This window comes from Sorex fumeus, unplaced genomic scaffold, assembly GCF_029834395.1.
Source record: "Sorex fumeus unplaced genomic scaffold, SorFum_2.1 ptg000007l, whole genome shotgun sequence".
NCBI lineage: Eukaryota > Metazoa > Chordata > Mammalia > Eulipotyphla > Soricidae > Sorex > Sorex fumeus.
The window spans coordinates 37211047-37239035 of record NW_026606064.1 but is presented as its reverse complement, the minus strand read 5'-3'; the positions used below and the strand labels follow the sequence as shown (position 1 = coordinate 37239035).

The 27989-nt window shown below is 43.1% G+C and overlaps 1 protein-coding gene and 1 non-coding gene across 2 annotated transcripts; both read right to left on the bottom strand.

The window, feature by feature from the left end:
• Positions 1-32: 32 nt before the first annotated feature.
• Positions 33-26376, bottom strand: SPTY2D1 (SPT2 chromatin protein domain containing 1). The gene is made up of 6 exons (XM_056134457.1): positions 26109-26376; positions 12649-12763; positions 9897-11414; positions 5298-5469; positions 4092-4169; positions 33-2983 (listed from the first exon to the last, which is right to left on the bottom strand). The coding sequence occupies exons 1-6, from the start codon at positions 26166-26168 to the stop codon at positions 2890-2892; spliced, it is 2037 nt and encodes a 678-aa protein (XP_055990432.1). The 5' UTR covers positions 26169-26376; the 3' UTR covers positions 33-2889.
• LOC130017248 (small nucleolar RNA SNORA13) lies at positions 6351-6482 on the bottom strand. The gene has a single exon (XR_008791356.1). It is a non-coding gene; the product is annotated as a small nucleolar RNA SNORA13 (small nucleolar RNA).
• Positions 26377-27989: the final 1613 nt, after the last annotated feature.

The following is a 27989-nucleotide window of genomic DNA, read 5'->3' as shown; positions in this document are numbered from 1 at the left end:
CTTCAAAAAAAACTATATTCCACTCTTCATCATACACTAAACACCTGAATATTTATTTCATCACATCCACTCACAAAATAAATAGTAGTCTAACATATTCGGCACACTGAAAATAAAACAACCAGTTTCTCCATATATTTATTCTCTTTCCAAACATGTTTTGGTCTTCTGCTGTATCTCAGAAATGTACTAATAGCTGCTTTTAAGTTATAACATACAAAACAGTAATTAATTTCTTGGAGAAAATCTTGGGCATTACATTTTTTAAAAAAAATGGAATTCCAAGTTCCCACAGACTTTCTTTTTGTTAAGTCTTTGAATCTTCTCATGGCACACATGTAAGGTTGCCCGTGACATGTGGTACCCTGGCCTCCAAGTGGACATATTGCATTTACTTTTTAGAGAAAATACAAAGACACATTCTGAAAGTAGCCTTAAAAGCCCCTTGCTTTGACACAGTAACACCAAAAGTAAGTGGGACAGTGCAATCAGAGCCATGAGTTTTATGAAAACTACTTTCCTTTTACATCATCTGTTAGGAGAAAGGTGCAACCATGATCATGTAACATTACAATCATGAAATAACATTACTACATTCCTGAATTAATATTACCCTAATAAAAGGCACATTTTTCAAATATCGAATTAATAAAATCTGAAAATCAAGAGGATACATTAAAAAATTAAGCACTTAATTTGTAAACCTTGATAAAAGATTCTAGTTCAGTTTCTTGAAAAGTTTATGAGCTTTTAGTAAGAGTCGTCAGGAATTGCAGGACAAGGTGGAAGACAGGATTCAGAAACAAGGCCAAGATTAAAAGACTCCAAACTTTCTAAAGTGAGCATCAGAAATACCAGTTCATAATGTTGATGATGAAGAAGATAAAAACCAACACCTCTATTATAAAAGAAATGCACTCAGAAGTGAGAGAATTAAGGACACATCCTGACTCTTCCTACCAAGGTCTGGGATTTTAGCACAAGGGTGCTTTTCTGTACAAACAACTGCATTGAGTAAAGTGCTAAAAAATTTTAAGTCACCAGAAATCTTTCAGCTGTGTCAAGCACTTGATTGTAATTAAGAGTCTAAGCAGTGGAAAGAAAACCACCTCCAAGAAAAAAAAAATCTGGGAGAAGAAAAATAAACACGTAAGTGATGGCAAAGGGAATAGTTCCAAACCTTCACAGTACATGACACTGCTCTTAAAATCAATTACAGTGAAGATAATTTGAGATGAGAGGAGTAAGATATTTTGCCACCAATGTAACAGTTTTCTGAAGCATTAGGGTACTCTTCCCAGTGATGGAAGACCCCTTTCATACAGGATTCAACTTCAGAATTAAACCCCTGCACATACAAAGTTTGAAATAAAATTCAAAATGATCCACTCTGGGTAATCCCACTAAAAAGAAACTAATTTATACCAAACAGGAATAAATAAAACTGGGTAAAAAGGAACATACAAAACTTTTGGATGTGTTAAAGAGTTTAGGATTCTTTGTAGGAAAACCTCTCCTACTGCCTACTCCCCACTGACCAATGGCTTAATATCCACAATGTTTAATGTGGAATTGATAAGCTTATTTTTCCACTGTTCCCAACCCTCCATATATATATATATAAAATCAAGGACAAATACTCTCTAGCGTCATGTCTCATTTTCTGTTGCCTTTGAGACTTCTCCCCAGCCAGATCTAGGGGTCAGTCTGATTGAATTGTTTGGCCTTGCGGCTTAAGAAATACCAAGCCAATAGATTTAAAGGTAAGAATTAAGAAAGACCCACAGCCGAGTACATCAGAATGGGGAACCTTCTTTTCTACCTGGGAGAAAAATCTCTTCACAGTGCATAGTTTGAAATAAAAGTGCAATATGGGCAAAAAGAGAAGATGGTGCTCTTGATATGCATTAATTTAGTTTTTGGTTTTTGCCATTAATTGTTAAGGAATTTAAGATGCAAAGTCATTAACAGCAAGAGGTACAGGGACACTTTATATTCCAAAATATCTTTATAATGGAGAAGGGGAACGGGAAGGAGGGGAGTCTCACATGTCACTTTTTAAACAAGTACTCTTCCAAATCTAATGTTTGAATAAAATATTCTTCCTTCAATATAAAAATGATTTTTTAGATAAAAATCAGCACAGTGACCTTGTCCATTTTACACAAAGTCAACACAACAGAAAATGGATAATCTGAAAGGAAAACTTGGAAAAGAATATTCTTCTAGTAAATGACATAACTTGTATTTTAACATGGAACAATTATCCTTAATTGCTTAATTACCTAAAATTAGTAAGAATGCTCAGCATCCAATCCATGAGGAACGCAGAATACAATATAATTTATTCTACATTTTTTTTTCCTTCAAAGTCAGACATGACGTCCATATAATTATAAAGCCTATATTTCCAAGTTTCCAGTCCACAGATTAGAACAGGTCACTTTATTACTGCCTACATTCATGGAAGGGCCTATTACTCGTAAGAAAAAAATTAATTTGGGAGCTGGGAAGTACCCTGCTCATACCATCAGCAGAATTATGGAAGTCATGGGGAATCTTCTATTTTCTTTCCTTTTAAAAGAAGCAAAAGAACAAAAGATTGATTAACTGGTGAGTGGCCCCACTGAGTGACTGCCTGCCGGTATTACTGGCATCTGCGAACAATTGACTTCATAAGAGCATTCACTGGGCATTCTGTCATCTGTCTTACATATTTCACCCTGCAAAGTACTTGAAAATACTTTATGCTCAAATGATAGCCTGCAAATAACAGTATGTGTCCTTGAGTACTGAAGAATAAACCTAAAATGATAAAGGGGCTTCTTCAGTCTGGAGGCAGGACTTCTTTGCAGCAGAGTATCTCTACAATTTCATAAAATAAAGTCTCTAACGCTTCTTCAGCTTCTTGGCCTTTCGGCGCTTCATTTCTTCTTCTTCACGTCTCATTTCCTCTAAATCCTCTTGCATACCAAGTCTTAAACTGTCAAAAAGAAAAAGGGTATTTGCCATTCATATGAAATCACCACTCTCTTTAAAAAGAATCAAATTTTAACCAGGTGCTCAATGGAATGAGCTGATACACTCAAAATGTCCCAGGGTTTTACCAATGAAAAGAGACTAGTAGAAATTTTGTTTGGGGGCCAATCCTGCTATCCTCAGGTATACTCCTGATAGTGGCTCCAGGAAGCATATGCGGGATACTGGGGGTTGAACCTGAGTCAGCCACATGCAAGGCAAGCCCCTAGTAGGACTATTTTTCACTAGGAAACACATGTAGCATTGAAAAAAATGATCTTAACACAAAACGTTATTTAAAGTAATAAGACAGTTTTTCTAACTGCTTTCTAAAAAATAGAGACAGTTATAGGGCCAGATAAATAGTACAGCAGGACACTTGCCTTGCACACAGCTGACCCAGATTCTAACCCTGGCATCCCATATGGGTCCCCAAGCACCACCAGGAGTGATTCTTGAGTGCAGAGCTAGGAGTAGCTGAACATCACCACCTCAAAAACCAAAAAGCTGACACTTATTCAGTAAACATTCCATTAAATTTCCTAAAACATATATTTTACTTAGAGAAGGCAAGAGGTTTAATGTTCTGGGTTGAGACTGAGGCGAACTTGTTTCATTAATAGTCTGAGGTAGTCAACAGTTACACTACACAGAAATGATTCGTTTCTAATCAAGTCGACAAAATTGGAATCACACGGGATTTCACATCCTCTACTGTGCAGTCCCTTAGCAACATGTCTAAGACTGAGCAGTGTGTGATGTGGAAAGTGAATTCAGGATGGGGAAAGGACCATGATACAGCAGGATCCCGGGAGGCCACCTGCATTTACTGTCGCCTGCAGGGGTGAAGCCTGGCCCTAGGTAGCTCACACTCTTGATCTTCATCCTCTATTGCCTCATCTCATTTTATTCTACAAATGAGAAAGCACTTATAAAGACCAAGGAATTTGTCTAAGCCCTACAAAGTGAGCAGGATTAGAATTCAGAGCTCTGTGGTTCTAAAGTTGGCTCCCAAAAGGGCAACTGAAGCAGTAAACAGGAGAATCTTTGGAGGGTCCTGCACAAAAGCTTACCTCTTTGCTTCTTCCTTCTGCTGCTCTTTCCAACTACTTTCCATGTAACGTAAGGCATAATCACTTTCATCTTTGTACCTGTTAAGAGGAAATAAATGTTAAATTTTAAATATTTTCTAAAGAATCTACATTCTTTTCGGGGTTTTTTTTTTGGATGGGGGTTGTCACACCTAGTGTTGCTTAAGCCTCACTCCTGGCTCTGTGCTCAGGGATCACTCTTGTGGTACTCAGAACCATACGCTATGCAAAGAACAAATCAGGGTTGGCAGTGTACAAGATGAATACCTTAATCCCATGTACTAACTCTCCAGCCCCAAGGGTCACTGCATTTTACACCAAAGAAAAACCAGGTGTCAAATCAGAGTAGCTTTCAACTTACGCATAAATTTCTGACTTCAAAATCTATTTTCTACATCAAGCTGCTTCATTAAAAATACATTTCATAGGACTGGGATATAGCACAGCATCCAGGACACATGCCTAATATACACTAACCTGGGTTTAATTCCTGCCATCACAGGGTTTGAGTTGCATCACACCCTCAAACTCCTGCATTGAACTGCCAGGCCAGGTGATCAAAAATCTCTACTGGAGCCCTGGAATCGTCTGACCTCTGCATGGGAGATCTTCCACATTTCCCTTCCCTGCTACCGAAAAAACCGCACCTTCTTACAAGGATATCAATTTTGTTTTGGGGCTACACACAGCAGTGCTCATGGCTTATTCCTGGAGAGCCCTCAGGAGCTATATGGGTGCCAGGGATCAAACCAGGTCAGCTATGAGCAATGGCAAGCTCCCTACCCTCTACTCTCTCTCCAGCCCTGCAGGATGACAATTTAAAAGGGGTTTTGACCCTTGTCCAAGTAATTACATACGTATTTTGATTGAAATCTTGATATTCAAGTACCTAAATCTAAAATATTCACTGGCGGGTCCTAATTAAGAACTACATTTAGGGACAGAAGCTATGACAGAGTGGGTAGGACACACACTTTGATTATGGCTGACCCAGATTTGATCCCGGACACAGAAAATGTTCCCCAAGTCCACCCCAGAGCAGAGTAAGCATTGAGCACCACTAGGTGTGACCCAGAAAGCAAACCACAAAAGAACTGCATTTAATGCATAGTCTATTAATCTTTATTTTCCCTTACAACAAACTATGCAAAATAAAATGTTATTTATACAAATCTTATTTAGCCTTACTTTTTCCGGTCATAGCCAAAGATTTCTCGAATGTGCTTGGATATGTCTTCCTGAGGTTCTCCTTCATCTTCGATAAAATCTTCCATTTCAGAGTCATATTCCTCCTCCTCCTCATCCTCTTCATAATCTCGCTGCCTTCTGTAACCACTAGGGAAGGGCAGTCTTTGAGGACCTACCAGAAAAGCCATTATTTACACAAGCATTTAAAAACAGATACACACAGAGTCTCACAACAAAGTTCTATGTAAACTGAGACTTGGAGAACTCATTAACCTCAAAAAATAGAGCCAAAAAGCTGGCCCAGAGCATAGGGCCATAATTGCACCATCCCTACTGCTTCATGATTTACTAGAACTATTATGTTTTCAAACTTTATAATTCTTATTCTTCTGGATTTAAAAGACCAATTCAGCTTCCTTTGAAATAATATAAAATGACAAGATCACAAACTTCATTTTTACCAAAAGAACAAAAGTAACAATTTAACATCTATTATCACCACAATTTGATTTTTTTTTGGCTTTTTTTTTGGGGGGGGGGGGTCACGCCTGCCAATGTCAAGGGTAACTCCTGGCACTGCACTCAGGAATTACTCCTGACGGTGCCGGATCAAACCAGGTTGGCTGCATGCAAGGCAAACACTCTACCTGCTGTACTATCAATCTGGCCCCTAACTAAGTTTTTTTAAAGTTCATCAGAGCAGAAGAATCTCTGAATTTTAGATCACTTTTCAAACTGAGTACATGGGCTTAGGAAAAACTCACTGATGCACTCTATTTTTGTAATCTTACCAAATGATTGATTAAACTTTGAAGAGGACAAAAAAGATCGTGCAGCAGATACATGCCTTGCATGAGGCCAACCTGGTGCATGTGCAGTTTGATCTCCCGCATCACCAAAAGTGACCCCTGAGCAAAGCTAGGTGTGTCCCCACAGCCCCCCAATAAAAAAAAAATTTTAATGACATTAAACCTTTGCAAAAGACAGCCACTGATCAATAGACAAACAAGGGAACAATACTTTCTAGCCCTTTACAATCCTTTTGTTTTTTTTTCCTGTTCCTTGTGCAGTTCCTGTGCCTGAGATAGCAGGATCACAGGCAGGAAAACCCTGCCAAGGGCTACTTTACGCCTTTCTTGACACCACGTTCACTAGCTTCCAAAGTAAACGGGCAACACAAAGGCGGCAATCCTCTGTTTCATAGTTGCTTTTAATACGCACAACTAATTCCCTTAGCTTGGTTTCTCAACTTGAGTACTACTGTCATTGTGGGCTGACTATTTCTTTGCCTTGGGGAGACTGTTCTATATTGCAGGGCAATACATTCAGTATTGTAGGACAGCTACAGAGAGTACAGGGGTTAAGACACTTGCTTTGCATGCAGCTAACCCCAGTTTGATATTGGAAATACCTATGGTCTCTGGAGCACTAAGCACATTCAGATGTGACCCCAAAATAAAACAACAACCAAACACAAAAACAGTACATGGCAATAGTACAGTGGGTGGGGCAATTGTCTTGTATGTGGCTGACTCTGGTTCTTTCCCAGACACCCCTATGGTATCCACAAGGAGTGATTTCTAAGCACAGAGTCAGGAGTAATGTCCTGAGTACTACCGGGTAGTACCGTCTAAAAAACAGAACTAACCATAAACTCCAGGTCCAGAGAGAGCTCAGGAGGACCAGAGAGATACTCAGGTAAGGTACCTGCCCTGCATGTAGTAAACCCAGGTTTGAGTCTCAGCACCCCTTATGGTTCCCCAAGCCCACCAGGAGTGATCTGAGTATAAAGCCAGGAATAAGCCCTGAGCAACAAGTGTGGCCTCAAAACAAAAAACCCAGTAAGAAAAAGCCTGGGTCCCAAAAAAAAAAAAAAAAAAAAAAAAAAAAAAAAAAGCCTGGGTCCCATGTTCAATCCTCAGCACCCCAATGTACCTAAGTACCATTAGGTGTTAATAAATGTATATAAAAATTCCAGACACAGATGTTTGCTGGGGATCAAAACTGTCCTAAAGCATCAGGAGGGTTGGTCCATGGTAGGGAGCTTACCACAAAGGATCTGTGTGTTGGGAGGAGGGGAGGAAAGTGGGGAGTGTGGTTAGGAGAGCAAAAGAGACTACTATGACAATGATATTTGGAAATGATCACCTTTCAGTAAGTGCTGCAAACCACAGTGCCTAAAAGGAAAAGCTGGGGGTTGGGGGTTGGGAGATAAAGGAGGAAGAGAGAGAAGAGGAGTGGATGGGGGAGGGTGGAAGGAGAGGGAGAAGGAGAAGGAAAGGGAGAGGGAGAGGGAGACACAAAAGGAGAGGGAGAGGAGGAGGATGAAGTGTGTGTCATAGAGGCGAGATGGGAGGGGGAGGATTGGGGACATCAGTGACAGAAAATGTACACTAATGAAGGGATGCGATTTGGAACATATTATGGCTGAAACTCAATCACCAACAACTTTGTAACTACCTTATAGTGATTTAAAAAAAAGATTAAAAAAAAGGATTTAGGGAAAAAAAATTGTCTTTAAGTGCCAAGTACATGGCTCAGTGGGAAAGTACAGCCTGGTTTTAATTTTCAGCAGCTAAACGAAACAAAACTGTCTTTGAACACGTTTTAACAAACGCTTATTAACATGAAGAATGATGACCTGGCAACTAGTAGGTACTACCGAGGACATCTGAAATGGTTTTGAGCACACAGCAGGTACTTAATAAATGTACCCAAAGACTGTAACTTTACAAAGTTTCTCCAATCCCTGAACACAGGTTTTTAGTCCTCATGAAAATGTTAGGATGAATTCATCCATGGAATTATATAAGGAATATAAAGAATTATTTTTGGTATTATATCTAAGACAAGACATTCATCTTGTCTCACAAGTTCTAAAACTTACTGCACATTGATAAACTGAGGGAAACAGAGGAACCTGGGCAAGTGTCTTCTTAAAATATTTTTCAAACCATTGATAATGAAACTCTCAGGTCTAATAGACAAAACATCAGCATTCTATTAAGAGGCCATTAAAGGCATTAAGAGATGAGAAAAAAAGGCAGTACATGTAGACAATACTCAGAAAAAAACTGAAATCTGTGATGACATGAATGAGCCTTGAAGGGATTCTTTTAAGTAAATTAAGTCAGATGAAGACATTCATATCATATAATATCACTCCATTCATAGAAAAAGAACAAATAGACCAGGCAGGTAAGTTGGGGATGGGTGTGGGTGTGTACTTCTGGACACTGGTAAAGGGAAGGGGACACTGGTGGTAGGTGTGGTGATGGACCAGGGGGGCCATGAAACTGTCATTAACAGTTATTAATCACATTCACCTCCATAAAAAAAAATAAAATGGGTAGACAGCAGCTTTTGGCAGGAATGTGAATGGAGTATGCATTAAGCTTAGCGCCTTGCACCCCCGGGAGGGAAAGGGTGTCTGTCTCTTCCACCCCGCGTCCCCCCCACACCCCCCCAGCGGAACAGTGGCCACCGCCTCAGAGCCTATTGGACAGCCAGGTAGGTATGAGCTACTGCAGCCTCATGGGATGGGGGGGTGGAACTGGCACATCCTTCCCACCCCGCTGAGACCACAAGCAGAGACTACAAGTCCCGCCCCCTCCCCTGCCCCCCAGCAGCTCTACAGCACGGCCATGGACCCAGAGGCACACAAACCAGTCTCGGAACTCTGAGGCTTTTGGCAGAAATCCTCCAAACTTAATCAATAAAATATCAGAAACCCAAAATCGCCGCATATGCTCTTCATAACCAGCAATAGAAAACATGATGCCTTTTCAGCAGGTGATTGTTGGGGAGAAATTCCAAATAATAGTGGTGCATCTTTTGTCAAAATAATGAATGTAATCAAAGTAGAGAGTTAAGTGAAAATCATCTGCCTCACAGGCAGGATGGGGGATATACTGGGGTTCTTGGTGGTGGAAAATATGCACTGGTGAAGGGATGGTGTTTGATCATTGTATGACCGAGACTTAAACCTGAAAGCTTTGTAACTGTTCTCACAGTGATTCAATAAATAAATTAAAAAAAAAATGGGTAGAAAAAAATTGAACAAAATACAAAAAATAAACTAAAAATTTTAAGATTCTGACAAGAGAATGGTAGTTTCCTCAGGGAAACAAAAGAGGGGAAGGTAAAATGGGTAAAGAATCAACTGTATAATATTTGAAGAAAACTAGATTTTGGTGATTATCATATACAATGTTAAATTACAAAGTGGCACACCTCAAAGTCAAAAAAAATTTTTTGAAGGGTACATAAGAGGTAGACTGGAGTGATAGCACAGCAGCTGGCCTGGCCAACCCAGGTTCGATTCCTCCGCCCCTCTCGGAGAACCCGGCAAGCTACCGAGAGTATCCCACCCGCAAGGCAAAACCTGGCAAGCTACCCGTGATATATTTGATATGCCAAACACAGTAACAAGTCTCATGATGGAGATGTTACTGGGCCCCCTCGAGCAAATCGATGAACAACGGGAGGACAGTGCAACAGTGCTACAGTGCTACATAAGAGGTGGCAGGGTTTCTGGTTATATAAAACAAAGATTTCTAATTTTCTTGATAAGTACATGTTAGAGAGAGGCAATTTTACCTTGGGCAGATCTATAGCCTGCAAGTGATGGCTTCATTCCATTCATCTGTCCATTGCTGGAGCGGCTAATTATATTCTTAGAAGAAATTGTTTCTGAAACAACAGTGCACTTGGGCTTCGGGGTAGGACCTGATTTACTAAGTGTTCGCCCAGGTCCCGAGCTGCTCATTGGTCTTCCAGGGCCTGAAACGCCGACAGTCCGTCCACCTGTAACTAAGCCACTGACTGACCGCCCAGGGCCACTGACAGACCGCCCAGGGCCGGCTGCACCACTCACTGGTCGCCGAAGATCATGTGGACTATTCATGGGTCGCCCAGGGCCTCCAGAACTGCCCATACACTTCCCAGAACTACCTGAGCCAGTGACAGGCCGCCCAGGGCCACTTGAGCTGCCTGCAGGTCGTCCAGGGCCAGGTGTAGGCCTGACTGTCCGTCCAGAGGGACTGAAGTCACTGGCTGGCCTCTTGGTCCCAATGACTGGTCGCTCAGGACCTGAACTAGAGCTGCCATTCTGGCGCTTGGGTATGGAGCCAGAATTAGTGATGGGCCGACCCGTTCCTGTGCTGGGCCGCCCAGGGACCAAACTGGAGCCACTGCCTGGTTGCCTGACACCTGGACTCTTAGTCTTACTGGGTGGCGTAACCATGGACGCAGGTCGGGAATGTATAGGTTGGGGTGGAAGTTTTTTGGCTTTGTGCTCAGTAGCAGATTTCTGAGTCCCTTTAGCAGACATCTTTGGGACACATGGTGAATTGGTGCTAGAATGGGGCTTCCCGGCCCCGTTGAAAACAGTTCTGTCATGGCCTTCTTGAAGTAAACGTTGGGAACAACTGCCAGAACTTACTTTGGTCCTCTCTCCTGAAATAGATCTGGATGAAGGTTTTTCATGGACTGTGCTGAGTCTGGGTTTCTTCTCAGCAGGAGGAAGGGGTCCACCCTTGGAAGAAGGGTGCTTGTCCCCAGAACCTCTGCTAAGCTTTGTGCTCACACCTTCTCTCTGCGAGGGGGCCTTCTTGGTTGGAGGTAGTCTTGCATCTGTCTCAGGTTTCTTTTTCCTCTGCTTTCGTTCTAGGAATTCTCGTTCCCTAAGTTCTTCTGCTGTCATGGGCCGCTCTTCTATTTTCTTCACGACCTTGATCTCCACTGGCTCGTGTTGCTTTTTCTCAGCCAGCCTGAGGAGGTCTGTGAAGTTCATGAGTGGCGGGGCACTTTTAAAGGGGACCTTTGGTTTGTTTTCAACTTTGGGAGGTTCTTGTTCTTCTTCATATTCCTGTTCAGATTCTGCCTGACTGTATTCGAAGAATTCATCTGCTTCTTCCATTTCATACTCTTGATCTGTCCCCTGGCTAGGATGGCTTTCTATTGTTTGTCTCTTCTTTGACTTTTCCTCCACAGGAATCCCATTGTAACCATGGAAATTATCCTTTGTCCTCTTAGCCATAGCTCTCGCTTTCTTGTCATGTTTCAACTCAATTCGCTTTTTCACTAGTTCTTCTTTTCTCCTTTTCTCCTCTAAGGCTAAAAGGAACAAATGACATATTTCAAGGTTTCTAGAATTATAATAACATGCTCATCTGCAATCAGTAGGCTGCCAAACTCAAACCAATATTCTAGCTACAGATCAGAGATATCTAGGAATCAAAAGAGGAAGTCATTTGAACAAGTATCAGTTGTGTCACCTTTACAGACAAGAGGGCCACATATGGGCTTTTCTATATGACTAAGCAATATGAGGCTTGGTTTTTCAGCTTTAAATATAAAAAAAATCATGCAAAATATACTAAGTTGGGGTCGGAGCAATAGTGCAATGGGTAGACTGCCTGCCTTACATGTAGTGAACCAGAGTTCTATCCCCAGTACCACAAATAAATATCCCCTCACGCCCACCAGCCCCCCAAGCACCACCAGGAGAGATCACAACAGCCAGGAATAAACCTTGTTAACCTCCAAGAACCACTCCCTAAATTTTAGAGTATTATTAGCACACATAATTGTTAATTATGTGTCAACGAATAAATTCATTCAATCACTTTTAATGTCACATGCCTGAAGTAGAAGCAATTTCTACACCTTCAGCTTTTTAGAAAGTATCCCCTTTTTACCTTTTTTTAGCCAGCACTCAATAATTTAAAAAATTAAATACAAAATTAAGTAGACTAAGTTTCAGAACCAAGATCAAAGAATGGTTCCTTTGTTTGTTGAGCCATATTAAGAAGTGTTCAAGGGCTACTACTGGCTCTGTGCTCAGGAGTCACACCCCATGGGACCACATAGGATGCTGCAGTTGGAACCCAGGTCAGCTATGTGCAAGGCAAGCTCCTCAACCCTCTGTACTATCTCCAGCACCCAAAGAATGGAATTTGGGACCTACTATGGCCACTTAGAGAATATAATTATCAATTCATCAATCAATCAATAAAAGATAATACCCAAATGACAATATAAGAACTTACATAGGGAAGCAGGAAGATACTCAAAGGGCTGGAAGAAATACTCCACATGCAGGAGGCCCAGATTTGTTCTGTATCTCTATATGGTCCCCAGGCACTACAACAGCAGTAGCCCTCAGCACCATCAGTGTAGCCCCCAAAACAAAAAATACTAACTTCTGTAATGCTATATATTACAGCTGATTCAGCCACATATACAACACATTAGCCTCACCTACTATTATAAATATTCACTGGTTACACCTTGCTCAGTTGTGACAACAGAAGGCTTTGAAACTGAGAATAAGGTATAAAATAAATACCTTTTCTTCTGAGCTCCTCTTCTTTTCGCTTGAGAAAAGCTTGTACAGCTGCTGATTGAACACCCTTAACTTTAGGGTCTTTTTTGGGAGGACCCACCGCCAAACTGTACCGTTTCTGAAAATAAAAAGGAAAATCACAAGGAATTCAGTCTTAAAAATATATTGTCTCTTTTATATGACCTCTTTTAAGGGTGGGGATGTATTTCAGTGACAGAGCACATTCTTCACATATATTAAGACCTGGGTTCAATCCCTACATGAAAAACAAAACAAAAACATAAGGGTAATGTTTATTAGAGATGTAAGGCATGCTGTCAAGCTATAAAGAGATTTAAACATTCACTAAAAATAAAAAGGTTCTCAATAATGAAGTAATCAGGTAATCCACACTAAACCTTAGCTATAAAATACCAGACTCAGTATTAGTATATATGATCATTTTTAGCGGCAGAGTGTCTTTGTGAACATTTCAGAGAAACTATTTCCAGGCTATTTTTTTTCTCCCAAATGTAACTGGCCAGATGTACTATGGAAAGAAAAGAAAAATATTTAGAACATTTTTTTTCTTAAAATCCTGACTTAAAAATTAGCCTTCCTCATAACAAAATATTTCAAAATCAAACTTCAAACAAAATTTTCTCTCTGAATCCCCCACTCTACGTTATTTTCTAATACATACTCTTAGCTACATAGGCATTTTGCTTACAACATGAAATGCTGAGATTTTACTTTGCCCACTGGAAAGGCTAGGGAGCAAACCATACTTAAAATACTTATATTTTGGTTCTTTTTTTGTTTTGTTTTTGGGCTATACCTGAAGGTGCTCAGGTGACCTCATGCACGGTACCAGGGGTCAAACCTGGGTCAGCTGTGGGCAAGGGTAGGGCCTTACCTGCTGAACTATCTATCTTTGGTCCCTAAAATGCATTTAAAAAAAATACTACAACGAGGTTTTAGAGACACCTCAACTCGAGGAGTGCACTCTTGGATACAGGAAAACAAGGAAAGATCCCTGGCTCTGCCTGATCCCCCATCAAACACTGAGCTGGAAACAGCCCCAGGGCACCACCAGGTGTGGGTCACTCCCACTTCTGTCCCCTTTTGCCCCAGCACGCCCCCCCACCTCAAAATTCAGCAATTAGAACTCAATTACCTGTAAGTTTTAACAGTAGCTCTTATGTTTGTTGAATATTAATTTGCCACCCAGTCTTTTTTTGGTAACACACCTGGCAGTATTCAGAGGCCACTCCCAGTTTTCTGTTGCTCAGCAGTCACTCCCAGCAGTGTCCAGGCAACCATGCAGTGCCAGGGGTTGAACCGGCGCCTTCTGCATGCAAAGCAAGTGCTCCAGCCCCTTGAGCCACCTCCCTGACCACACACATATTATTTTAGACAAGATTTCCTTATCACCCAGAAAGTGCTAACATTAGGGGCCAGGGGCACAACAGGTAGGGCGTTTGCCTTGCACACAGCTGACCCGGGTTCAATCCCGGGCATCCCATATGGTCCCCCATGCACTGTCAGAAGTAATTCCTGAATGCAGAGCCAAGAGTAACTCCTGAGCATCACTGGGTGTGACCCAAAAAGAAAAAAAAAGTGCTAACATTATTCAGGCACAGATGGCGTTCTTTGAATTTGGTTTTCTGTGTAACTGCATCACAGGATGAGTAAAACTAGAATAGTATTACCGTGACCTTTGAAAGAAAAAGAATTCTATTTTATCAGTATTATTAATATCAGTATTATTAAAGTATGATAAAGCTAATAACTCAGACCAGGATGATTCATCTCTTGGGTGAATTTAAGTTAAATTCATTAAATCAATGAAGAATTTTCCTTCTTTCATTTCATTAGGCAGATGACATTCTCAATCAGTGAATCTGAGGCTTTACTCATTAAAAAGGGAACACTGGACTCAGATATAGTACTAGGGTTAAGGTCTTGACTTGCATGTGGCTGGCACTGTATAAGGTCCCTGAGCCCAACCAGGAGCAATCCTTGAGCACAGATCTGGTAGTGAGCCCTGCTCACTGCCAGGCATGGCAAAATGAAAGGAAAAGAAAAATGGAAAGAAAAAAAGAAAAAAAAATCACTGAGAGCAAATTAGGACTACAGGAACCAAAAAGTAATCCCCAAAATGTGCTAGAAGGAAAGTACAAAATAACTGGAGGAAAGTCAAAGGACCCCTGCTGACTATATAGCTTCCAAATACATGGCATCTTTAAGCAGGCTGTAAATTCCAACTAAGCCTACCAATCAAGCAGTCGGCTAAGGGAGAAGGCCCTACCCACTCCAACCTGAAAATCCTGCATGATAGCAATGCTGAGACCTGACACATGGCAAAGGAGAGAAAACCCAAAGTGAGCATCTGGATTCCTTTCTCAGTCTCCCTGGCTGAGTCATGATGCGATTCTTTCATAAGTCTTATTTTTGTGACTTATTAGCCGTAGAGCCTTTTCACAGTGGACCGGGACCCAATATTAAAAAGAGGTAGAGAGGGGAAGGAAGACTAAGGAGAAATAGAAGTGATTTGCTTACCTAGCTAGACAGATAAAATTGTCCTGGTTTATAAGCACCCCAAGCAATAAGGTCATTATTCAAGAATCTCACATAGTCCTAATGGAGATTCACCATGAATATGACTCAAGATGGTAAGACACATAAAAAGCCTTCATAAGCAGAGGCACAAAGTCACTCCAGCCTTCCTGTCAGGTAGATTTGGAAGACGACAGACTTATTACCAAGATGAGCTTCCGGTCCCTATCAACAATACAGTCCATAGGTTCACATGTGAAATCAATATTATAAGGTTTCTGACAGAAAAATACCAATATACATTTAGTATTAATTAGATAAAACAAGATGAGTAAGGACTTAAGGTGCCTGTTTTGTATGCAGCCAACCAGGTTAGATCTGAGGCTGATCATCCCTGGAACAGCATATGTCCCATGAGTACTGCAATGGTCACTCCTGAGCAGGGCCTGGAATAATGCCTGTACCATCTCAGGATGTGACCTAACACCCACACTCCACACCACCCCATCCCCGACCCCCATCAAGAAAACACAGGACTCGTTTATAATCTAGATATGGCAATGAATACATCATTTGATTTCAGGATAGACGTCTATCTCCCTAACCCGGGACTTTAAGAGATTAGTAATATGGATGACTGGCAACTTGTGGGCACACCCAACTGTGTTCAACACTTACTTCTGGCTCTGTGCTCAGGGATCACTTCTGCCAGGGCTGTGAGGCCATATGCAGTACTAGGGATCAAATCCAGGTCTACTTCATAGGTCTGGCAGGAAACCATGTAAGTAGATCAAGGTTTTAGCTGAGAATTAAGCTATTTACTGACGTAACCAAGTCATAATTAACATATTCTAATATACACTCTAACTAAGAAGCAGGCACCAGGAGAATATTAAAATAGCCTCAGAACAAAGTTTAGGCCAAAACCTGAAGCTCTGGGGCAAAAAAGGGCTGGCACTCTGCAGATCTTTTAAAACCATTTTGAGGGGGGCTAGAATGATAGTACAGCGGGTGGGGAGTTTGCCTGGCAGGTGGCTGACCTGGGTTTGATCCCCACATCCCACATGGTTCCCCAAGCACCAACAGGAGTAATTCCTGAGTGCAGAGCCAGGAGAAACCCGAGCACTGTTGGGAGTGACCCAATGAAGCAAAAAAAGAAAAATTACATACCATAAAATCCAACCACTCTATATAATTCATTGGGTTGTTTTTAGTATATTCACAGTTGTGCAACCATTTTCTGATTTCAGAACATTCTGGTCATCCTCAATACACATCCTTTATATCAGTCACTCCCCACCCCCCTTCCCACTCAGCCTCTGGCAACCACTTATCTACTTTCAGTCTTTATGGATTTGTCAGTTCTGATTACATATCAATTATAGCTCAGCATACCATTATGGATGATGTTTACAAGGGGATACCCTTGGCTTAGTGCTCAGAGATCAAACCAGGGGTTCCCTAACATGCTAAGTTTGCACTCTCCTAAGCCAAGGAGTGATCCCTGGGCACAGAGCCAGGAGTAAATCCTGAGCACCACTGGGTGTGATCTAAAAAACAAAAAGAAAATTATGTAATATGTAGGCATTTAAGGTGATAAAGTAATTTTATTCTGTTGTCAATACTGACTTTTCTAATAACATAGAAGTATGTATTTGTTTTGCTCAAATAAAAACTGCAAAAGAGAGAAATCACAGATAAGTGCCTATGATGGTCAGTTTTGTTGTGTCATCTTGGCTATGCTATGATACCTTGTTATTTAAGCAAATAGTAATCTAGTTGTTACCATGTAGGTGTTCTACAAATACAGTTAACATCCACAATCAGCTGACTTTACTTGAAACAGATTATGTTCATAATATGGGCAGGACTCATCTGATTGCAGGTCTTAAGAGCAAATGAAGGTTATCACAGAAAAAGCAGATTTCTCCAGAGAAAGAATTCTACCTCACACAATAATATTAAACTCCTAGAGTTTCCAGACTGCTAGCCTGCCTCCAGATTTCAGATCTGCCCATCCCAATTAAGTGCGCAATTCCTTAAAATAAATCCTATTGGTTCTGTCTCTCTGGAGAACCCTAATTTCTTTATTTTATTTTATAAAATAGTTCACAATATTTGATAACATTTAATATTCAAACACCAATCCCACAACCATTATACCTTCCCACCACCATATTTTGGATGTTTCCAACCTGAACCCCAATCCATGTCCCAAAGCGAATGAGAATAATATATTTTGTATTGTTTGTTATGAAAAAACAATGAAAATGCCACAAAAAAGTATCCTTAGAGGAAAGAAGGTGAGGATTGTTGTATTTCACACAGGGGCCATTAAGCCCTTCTATAAGAGATCACTAACATGTTGTTAAAGGTTGAGCCTTGTGTGCTTATATCTCTCTCTCTCTCTAAAAAAAAAAAATATTTCTAAGATTGGTTGCCTACTACTTTAAACCCCATCAAATGTGGTGTGGTACTCTTGGAATATGAGTGGGGTGTGTGGCACGAAGTGTAGCTTGGTCAGGAATAGGTTCACTTGTGGGTGAGGTTTGGCCCAAGCATATGGAGAGTGGCCATGAGCATGGCAGCGGTTGAGTTCTAGAGGTTTTTGGCTGCCGGGGCTGCTTTCTGGGAGAGAAGGACATACGATCTGGATGGTGGCTGATGATGAGATTATCTGGCGCCAGCCAGAGGTGGCTTATAGTTGTGACTACTGAGTTGCCGGAGACGTGGGGGTGGGGGTGTGGTGGGATACGGACTGAGGATCCCCAGTCTGGGTCCAGTCCTGTTGAACCCAGAGAGGAACTCCTAGCTCTGTACGCAGGAACTACTCCTGGCAGGGTTTGGGGGACCGTATGGGATGCCATGGATTGAACCCAGGTTGACTGTGTGCCAAGGTAAACGCCCTATCCACTGTACTATCTCTCTGGCCCTAAAAGAGTTATATTAAATAGGCACATATGCTGCCCATGTACTGCTTGCACCCGCGTGGCCAAGCACATGTGGTGCCTGAGCACATGTGTCGCATCTCCCCTCTTGAGATGTGTACTTTTATGCTTTCCTATCTAACGTTGGGATGCGTGTAGAGGCTCTCTCCGCCCTTGGAGAAGCCCGGGTTCTCTCTTGAGCATGTTACTCTCCACTCTCTCCCACTTTCTCTTCCTCCTTCCCTTCAAAAACCCTCCAAATAAAATCTGTTTACTTCAAAAAAAAGTTGTATTAAATAAAATAACTTATTAGACAGTTCTCTACATCCACAAGGGTAGAACCCACATAAAAGAACCATGTTTTAAAAAATGCCTTAGGCTAGAATTTTATTATAATCTACTAAGGTCCAGCAGAACTGGATATTGAATCTCTTAGTTTTTTAGTATTTAGGGGCCACACGCAGCAATACCCAGGCTTACTCCTGAGGCTCTGTGCTCGGGGTCACCTATGTGGTGCCAGCGACTGAACCAGGCTTGGCTGCCTGCAAGGCAAGTGCCTCAACCGCTCTTCTATGTCCTAGGTCCCCACCACCTCACTTTAAGGGACGGGCTACCCTCTTAAAGAGCTGTGTCCCCATCTGCAAGCCCAGAGTCCCCTGCATGAGCTTGGAACTGGTCTGGACTGATGAGGGAGTGGGACAGACAGACAGACCTGCCTGCCTGCCATCTCTCAGTAGCTCAGCTTCTGTTGACTCTCATTTCTCTGTTTTCTTGGTGGCCAGTCAGGACTTATAATGCACCGAGAGATGTTTGTTATAGCTGATAGGCCAATGGACTGTCTGTTACTTAAGTCTCAATGTAGAAACAGAAGTAAAACAAAACAATTTGGATGTTCTGGATAGTAATCTGTAGCAGTGCCACTTATTAAGAAATCTGAACCCAGATAACCAATGGCCAGTGATAGTACAGGTTCATTTTTCTCAGTCACCAGGAAATTTATAAGGCAGACTCTAGCTGGGTCTTAGGGTACTCTGGGGAGGCAGTCAGACCTGAATTCAGATTCTGTTTCTAGTAAACCATCCAGGAGTAATCCCTGAGCACTACTTGGTGTGCCACCACCCACCCAAAAAAAAAAAAAATATATATATATATACACACACACACACACACACACACCACTTTGTTTGCTTATAATCATAGAGTTATGTGGGGCTCAGCTGGGAGGTTCTTCTGTTCCATGTGGCATCAGAGGAGGTCAATCACTCATCTGTACCACTTCATGTTGGGTTGTGATAGATGGTTCTAGGGAGTTTTCCTTTTCTTGTTTTTCCTTATTCATTTATTTTTAGCTTTTTCCAGCAAGCTACTAAGAGTATCTCGCCCGCATGGCAAAGTCTGGCAAACTACCCGTGACGTATTCGATATGCCAAAAACAGTAACAAATCTCACAATTTGTTGTGAGACGTTACTGGTGCCCACAAAAGAAAATCGATGAATAAACAGGAAGACAGTGCTACAGTGCTGCATCAAATGGTCACATTTAATTCTAGCAGCAGTACAAGATCTATTGGCTAATTCTGAATCTAATTCAAGGCACCATGCTTAATTGTTTGAGTTTCATGAAAAGATGAAAAGTAGCTTAACAAGAATTTTATCCCTATTAACTCTATTTTATTATACTGCAGGCCAACTCAGCCATTCTACTTCTGCTGAGTGAATTGATAAGAGAAGCTTTTGCTATTTAAGTCAGAGTTTGCCAAGATTTTTTATTCTGAAGCCAACAAACCTAGAAACATTAAGGTACTTAAAACATGTATTCCTTGCATTGAAACTACTATCATGAGCAGATGAAACCAATATGCAGCTGGGGTAGGGAAATGGCTCAAAAGAACTGAAGCACATATTTTTCAAGGAGCCGCTTCTGGTCAAACTCTGAACATGGTCCACCCAAGTACCACTAGGAGCTTACCTTACCAGATGAGCACTAGGTGTGCCCTCCTATCACCAGGAAAAAATTTTCTATCATTTTTCTGGAATTATGTATTCACTAATACATTATGCCAGAATCAACCCCTTCTTGAAAGCTCTTCTTTATTTAGATGGCAAAGTGGAATTATAGAAAATACAAATATAAAATGTTTACAAAATATATAAACACAAAAATATTAAATAACAGATTTATTGATGTTACTATAAAAAACTGTGTATTTGTTACTGGATGAATTCAGGAAATACATTGAAGTTTAGGAACTTGTTGAAGTTTAGGAACTTCAACAATTACTACGTAATTTTTGAAATCATCTCAAAACATTCCAGTCAGGGACTGTGAAAAGAGAATCACTGGGAAAGTGCCCCCTTCCCCCACACACAAGAAAACCCAATGCCCTCCCAGCCAAATAATGAAAACAGGCCTAGAGAATCAACGGTCTACACTAGACTTTCTTATATAAGTAATAAGAGGGAAAACAAAACAACTGAAAGCAAGCTATTCAGGATTCATGCTATAGGGTTAAAAAGCAAGATTAATATAACTGTGTTTATATGGACATACCCTATGCTAACAAGATATACCTGAGAATCAGTTGGCAAATCTGTTAGAAATGGCTCAAGAAGTACATCTGCACATTACTTGATGTCACAGTTTGTAGCAAAATCTGAATTAGAGTCCAATTCTAGTAGTTCAGAGCCAAAAATATTCCCGGTACAACGTGCCTTACTTTAATTCCAACACTAAGATTTCTAGCCATCTTCAATCTTTAATGCCATTCCCCAATTTCCAACTGCCTCTTAGTACCATTACCACAAATCAAGTCTAACCAACTGACCTTACTATCTTATCTCCCCTCATCCTTTTTCCATTAAATATGCTGGCATACTCCCAAACAAACTATAAACATCTTTCTATTCACTAGTTCCTAAATACTGCTACTTTGGCCTTTAAATCTCTCCCATCAGACTTCACTATCAAACCAACTGGTGGGGTGAGGCACGAGCTAGAGAAAGCAGGTAGGGCGGCTTGCCCTCCATGCCATAAACCTCGATTCGATCTCAGGCACATATGGTCCCCAGACGACCACAAGGAATGATCTTTGAGCACAGAGTCAGGAGTGAGACCTGAGAATCCCTAGGTGAAGCCAAAAAACAAGACCATGGGCGACCAGAAATCAGCTAGAAATGCAGGAAGCCTGGTTCAAACTCCAGTACCACTTGACTGCCCTGGCTTCCCCTACCCCCATGTGATACAAAACAAACACACAAAACAAAACACCCAATGAGTGTCAGCCTAAAGCTATATTAAACTAAAGCTGAGGGAAGGAAGCGGAATGAGATCAGTGGGTTCAGGTTGTATACATAACCTTCCAACACTCTCCTCATTCAACATGTTAATTAAAGGCCAAGAATGCTGAACCAGTCTGCCTGGTCTATATCTTTGCTATCACTAGCCTTATCATTATTAGCTGTGTGAATTGAGGCAAATTTCTTTACTTGGGAGCCTCAGTTTCCTCATCTGTAAGATAACCTTCTGTATACGAACATTGTGACTAAATTAATGTACATAAAGTGCTTACAGTGGCAAAGACAGAGTGAGTAAGCACTTAAAAAGGTTCATTGTTGTGGCCAGAGGGATAGTACTGCAGGCAGAGAGCTTGCCTTGCACACTTCCAACCCTGGTTTGATCCCCATATGGTCCCTGGAGACCTGCCACAGTCAAGAGTAAGTCCTGAGCACCATGGGAGTGGCCCCAAAACAAAACAAAACAAAATTTCCATTCTCTGGAGGCATCTGACTTTACCAGTCCAGAAAAACACTAAACTCCATTTTCAATTTTCACATACTTATTATCAAAGTTTACATAGAACCTCGTTATTTTTGTTTAGGGAAGGGTTGCTGGGGTCACAACCGGAGCTATTCTTGGGTCTGTGCTCAGAAGTGACCCCCTAATTTTTTTTTTTTTTGCTTTTTGGGTCACACCTGGCGATGCACAGGGGTTACTCCTGGCTCAGACACTCAGGAATTACTCCTGTCAGTGCTCAGGGGACCATATGGGATGCTTGGAATAGATTCCGGGTCAGCCACGTGCAAGGCAAACGCCCTACCTGCTGTGCTACCACTCCGGCCCCAACCCTCTGATTTGAGGAATGATATGCAGTGTCAGGGATCAAATTGGCTAAGCAACATGCAAAGCAAGTACCTTAACCTCCTATACTATTCAGTCCAGCACCCCAAATTGTTATAAATTTAGTTACCACAAGAAGACTTGCCTTTTACTCTTGAATAAAGAGTCACACCAGCATACCTTGTCTGGGATCATTTCCAGACTGAGAAAGAGAACATAGAACTTGTTTCATGTCAACTTTTACTACAGATAACTTTAGTTACTTAAAGCAAAATGAATTCATATTCTAAGGTCTACCATTTTATAAAATCAAGAGAACCCTTCACTTTTGGTGAAACCCAGGGAAAAAAATCTTGTGCAATGTTACCAAAATTATCTTTCTATTAAAATACAAACCACTAATGACAATGACTAGTTGCATCATCTTGATCAGTTATTTGTATTTAGTTTTCCACTGGGAGATAACATTTCATATGTCTAGGCATGATGCAATCTTTCCTGTGTCTGTGTGGAGTGGGGGTAGGGGACATTTATGTCACTCCTGGAGGTGCTCAGGAGATCACATGGAGTCTGAGATTGAATCCAGAACTTCTGAAGCACGTGCTTCATTCAGCCCTTTGAATAATTTCTAGGCCTGATTGCTTTACAATAAATTATAGGGAGCTGGAGAGATATGAGTGGGTAAGGTGCTTGCTTTGCACATGTCAACCCAGATTTGGTCCCCAGCACCCTTATGATCCCCCAAACTCTGCTAGGAGTGATCCCTAAGTGCAACGCTGGGAGTAAGCCTGAGCATCAGAGTGTGGTCTGCAAATAAACAATATTATAAAGACATGCTATCTCTTAAAAAAAAAAACAATCAGAGAGGCTGGAGCGATTGTACAGGAAAGGTGATTGTCTTGTACATACCCACACTCAGGTTTGATTCCAGGCACCACAAATGGTCCCTCAAGCCTCACCAGGAGTGATCTTTGAGTGCAGTCAGGAGTAAGCCTTGAGCACCCCAGGTAGGGTGTGGCCCACAAACCACAAAACCAAAAAGAAACAATAGAAAAGAAGTCCCATTAGGAAAATGATCATTGTTTCTTGTGCTGATACTATGTATACCTCTTGAAAATAAAGTCCTAAGAAAGTCAAGTTTAAGTGGTTTTACAAGCAGGTGCCTTAGATTTCAGTCTTCCTTGGATTTTAGTCCCATCAAGCTAGTAATTTTTTTCCTTTCCAGAGTAAAGATCTCAAGTAAGAACTCTGAAGACTGAAATCTTCCATGGCAGCTCTGACAAGGATCTAAATGAAAGGTGGCAGAAAACGTGGTTAAAAGAACCAAGCACTAAAATTGCAGCTGTAAATTACTGTGTACACATTTTAAAAAAAGTATTTGTAAGAATGTCTCTTTCCCCATTCAAAAGGATAAAGAAACCTACAAAAAGAAAACAAGTCTCTGGAGACCTTGTTTGCATTCATTGTGTGCTAGAGCCTACAAGGCTTTACACTGAGTTGATAAAGATCATTTAGAAGGCTGGAGATTGTACAGCAGGTAAGGTACTTGCTGACACTGGCTCATGACCCACTAGGAGTAATCCCCAAGCACCACCAGATGTGGGACCCCCACGAAGTATCCCCCCCAAAACACCCAAACAAACCCAAACTATCTTATCTTTGACCTCCACTGAAATTCAGAAAACCCTAAAATGAAATTATGCAAAGATTAATGGTTCGAGATCCAACACTGACTTGTCCAGGAAATTTACTGATGCTGAAAGCAGTAACACTGTTCAAGGTTTCAAAGGTTTAAGCCCATAACTTCAACCTGCAGAGCTAATTATACAACTTAGAGCAGCATTTCTCAAGGCCCGTAGTGGGCCCCCAAGCTGGTCCAAGTATAGGGGAGGCACAACAGGAAACTAGGGTACCAATTGGGGGGTGCAGTGGGGGCAGTCTGAAAAAGGTTTATAAACACCCATTTAGTACATCAGAGGTACTTGCCTTGCACACGGCCAGCCTGGTTTGATCTCCAGCACGCCATATGACCCCCTGTGCCCTCCAGGAGTACTTTGAGTACAGAGGCCAGGAATAAGCACTAGGACTGAGCACAGGCAGATATACCCCCTCCAGCAAAAAAAAAAAAAAAAAAGGAAAGGAACACTGGTTTAAAGGAATAACTATTCAGAGTACTTGGGATAGCACTGTAGCACTGTCCTCCCATTGTTCATCGATTTGCTCAAGCGGGCACCAGTAATGTCTCACAACAAATTGTGAGACTTCTTTTTACTGCTTTTGGCATATCAAATACATCACTAGCTTACTGGGCTCTCTGAGAGGGGCAGAGGAACCGTACTCAGGTCTGCCCTGTGCAAGCCAAAAGCCCTATCCGCTGTTCTATCGTTCCAGCCCCCACTTGGGATAGTAAATTTGGGATAATAAATTAACTATATAGAGGCAGATATGTAACAAACCGGTGACACTGAGCGCAGCCAGGCCTGCCTCCCCGCTCCCCCCCAACAGGAAAAAAAAAACTGAAATGCTGGCTTAGAGGAATGATTATTCAGAGTACTTGGGATAGAAGGTAACTATATAGACAGCTATATAACAAGCCGGTAGATAGCTGCTCATCAGCTACTTTACTACCTTCAGATCAGGATATTCAAAAAAAGGTAAAAAAAAAAAAGAAAGAAAAAGATGAGCCCCTCAAAACAAAAAAAAAACAGAGGAGAGAGAGGAAAGGAAAACAACACTGCAAAGATACACAAATCTAAAAACTGCAGAACACGGGGCAGTCCAACACTTTCCAGTTAACTGACTTTTAACAAGAGCTGTTGTGAGTTTCTACACCTCAGCGCTCAAACCGCAGGTTATCACAATCCAATCGATCCGTTTACAGCTGTGCTGTGGGCACCATCTGAGGATCCTGAAATGAATGGTTCATGCAAAACAGCCACCACCACCACCACCACCCCCGGCCTCCCCCCTCCCCCCGCAAAACCCGTCGGCACTGAGGTTGTAAAAATCCTTCTAGAGCGCCGTGCCAACAGTCCAAATGGGACGCAGATTTCAAACAAAGGCAAATCTGCAAAGGCCACACAGTTAAATGGAAACGAACGAGCTGACCCTCTTGGGCTGGCCCAAGGCTCCGTGGCATCGTCCTTCAACTCTTCCCAATAATAATAATAATAATAATAGTAATAATCTAAAGACGGTGCTGGTCCACTCAAGGATGTCACTCTCCTCGTTCGGTGGGTGGGTGTGGGTGGGGCCGCAAGGCAAAGCGAAAAGAGGGAAGGAAAAAAAAAACTGCTAAAAGTGACCCACTCCCGGGCCGGAAATCTGCTCCCCCTCTCCCCTAACAACAAACAACAACAACAACACAACAACAACAAAATGACTTTCACAGCGGGTCCCCCCCCCCGCCCCATCCCTGACACTCCCCCTCCCGCTGCGTGCAAGCCCCCTCCCGAGTCTGCTGCGGGATGAAGTTTCTGGCCGCCGCCAGAAGAAGACTCCTCGGTGCTCCGTTTCCCCCCCAACCCCCCACGGTTCCCTTGCCACGCACCGGCTCTTCGCACAACTTTGGAGACACTCGGAGCCCCTCCCCCCAAAAGAGAAAGCGGCCGTGGCGGCGGGGGGGGGGGGGCGCAGCCCCTTCCCTGGAGAACTCCGACCCCCTACGTGCTGCAAGCCCGCCTCCCCCCGACCGCCACCCCCACCCCACACCCACAACCCAACTAGGCACCCCTGGAGAAACAAGGCGGGGCGCAGGGGGTGTCCCGGGAGTCTCGGGGAGTTCGCTGGCGGCAGCCGCCTCTCAACTTCGGGGGTCAGGGTCGCCCGTCACCCCCCCACCCCCACTCCGGACGCCCGCGGCGTCGCAGCTGGCACCTTACCGGCACGTTGTTGACCCCCTGCCCCTTGGAAGCGATCAGGAGAATCTCCCTGAAGTCCATGGCGGCCGAGCGGCTGGGAGACCCGGGGCCGGGTTCGCTCTCGCTCGCTCTCTCGCTCTCTCTCCTCTCTCTGTCTCGCTCTCTCTCTCGCCGGGGAGCGCAGCAGCGCCTTAGCGCGGCGCCCGACTCCAGCCAACTGAAGCGCCCGGCCGAGCGCTCGGCTCTCCCCCCCTCCCCACCACGACCACTTCCGGCGCCGGCCGATGCCGTCCGCCCGCCTCCTTTTCCCCGAGCCGGCCCTCAGTAGGCGCTCGGGGCCGCCCGCTCACCTGCCAATCCCTAGCGTCACTTCCGCTTTAGGTTTTTTTTTTTTACCCCTCCTCTCCCCCTACCTCCCAACCCGGAGACACGTAGGAACGTCAGACGTGGCGGCTGGCGGCCGCCCCGCAGGAGGGCGGGGCTGGAGGCCGGGCATGGACCAATGGGGACGCGAACTGCCAAAGCGCGGGGCGTGGCTAAGGGACGGAGCCGCTTCCTGGCGCTGCTGCCGCGCGCTGCCTCCAGCTTTCGGTTGCTGCTTGCGGTGAGGTTGCGTCTAGGAGGAGCGAGCAGCCCCGGCTGGAGGGCTGAACCCGTCCGGCCTGACTTGGCTGGGCGTCACTCAGTGGACGCACGAGGTCTCGATGACGTCGCCGCAGCTGCAGAACTGACGGATCTCGCGCCAGGGAGTTTCAGTTACTGGTTTCTTAAAGCGTTTGGGAAGCTGCGCAGGCGCCCAGCGCATTTTAGCGACGCTTTTGCTCCAACTCGCCCTGGCTCCAGTGTGCTCACACGGATGCTCACATTCCCTGTATAGCCGCCCAGGCTATTTTTTTTTAATAATTAAAAAAAAAAACAGCTACTGGGGTTGGAGTGATAGCACAGTGGGTAGGGCGTTTGCCTTGCACGCGGTCGACCCGGGTTCAATTCCTAGCATCCCATATGGTCGCCCCGAGCACTGCCAGGAATGATTCCTGAGTGCATGAGCCAGGTGTAACCCCTGTGCATTGCTGGGTGTGACCTGAAAAGCAAAACTAAATAATAAATAAATTGAAACAGCTATTTGGTTAATTAGCTCCACCTAGCTCAGACTTCTCCGTGTATGAATAATGGAGTCTTTGTAAAAGAGACACGGTCACGGGTCGGTACAGCGAATTGTGCGCTTGCTTTTCACGCGGCCGACCCGGGTTTCATCCCCGGGAACCCATATGGTCCTTCGAGCCCGAAAGGAGTGACCCCTGCTCACAGAACCAGGAGTAAGCCCTGTGCACCGCGCTGGGAGTGGTGCACAAACAAAGTAGAGACCCAGCTGGACATTACTTGACTCATAAAAAACATATAGCCCATATTCGTATTCATTGGATGTCCAATTCTTGCTTTCAAGGGTTATCTGGGAGTTAGGGAGATAGTGCAAGGAGCTGACACTTGCTTTGCATCAGGAGGTCAGATTTCTGTCCCCAGAATGTCCCTAGAGCACCCAGACTGGAAGTGCCACCTTGAGTTCACTGGGCATGGCCCAAACAGCCTGAAAGGTAATCTGCAAGGTCTGTTTGTGCTCACTAAAATAACTTAAGGGGCCGGAGTGATAGGACAGCCGGTAGGGCGTTTGCTATGCACGTGGTCAACCCAGGTTGGATCTCTGACATCCCATATGGTCCCCTGAGCACCGCCAGGAGTGATTCCTGAGTGCAGAGCCAGGAGTAACCCCTGAGCATTGCTGGGTGTGACCCAAAAAGCCAAAAATAATAAAATAATTTAATCACACCCAGTTGGGACTTGCTGTTCTCCAGGTGTGAATGAAGGCATCCACACAATAGGAAACTTTCCTGTGATGGAAATGCC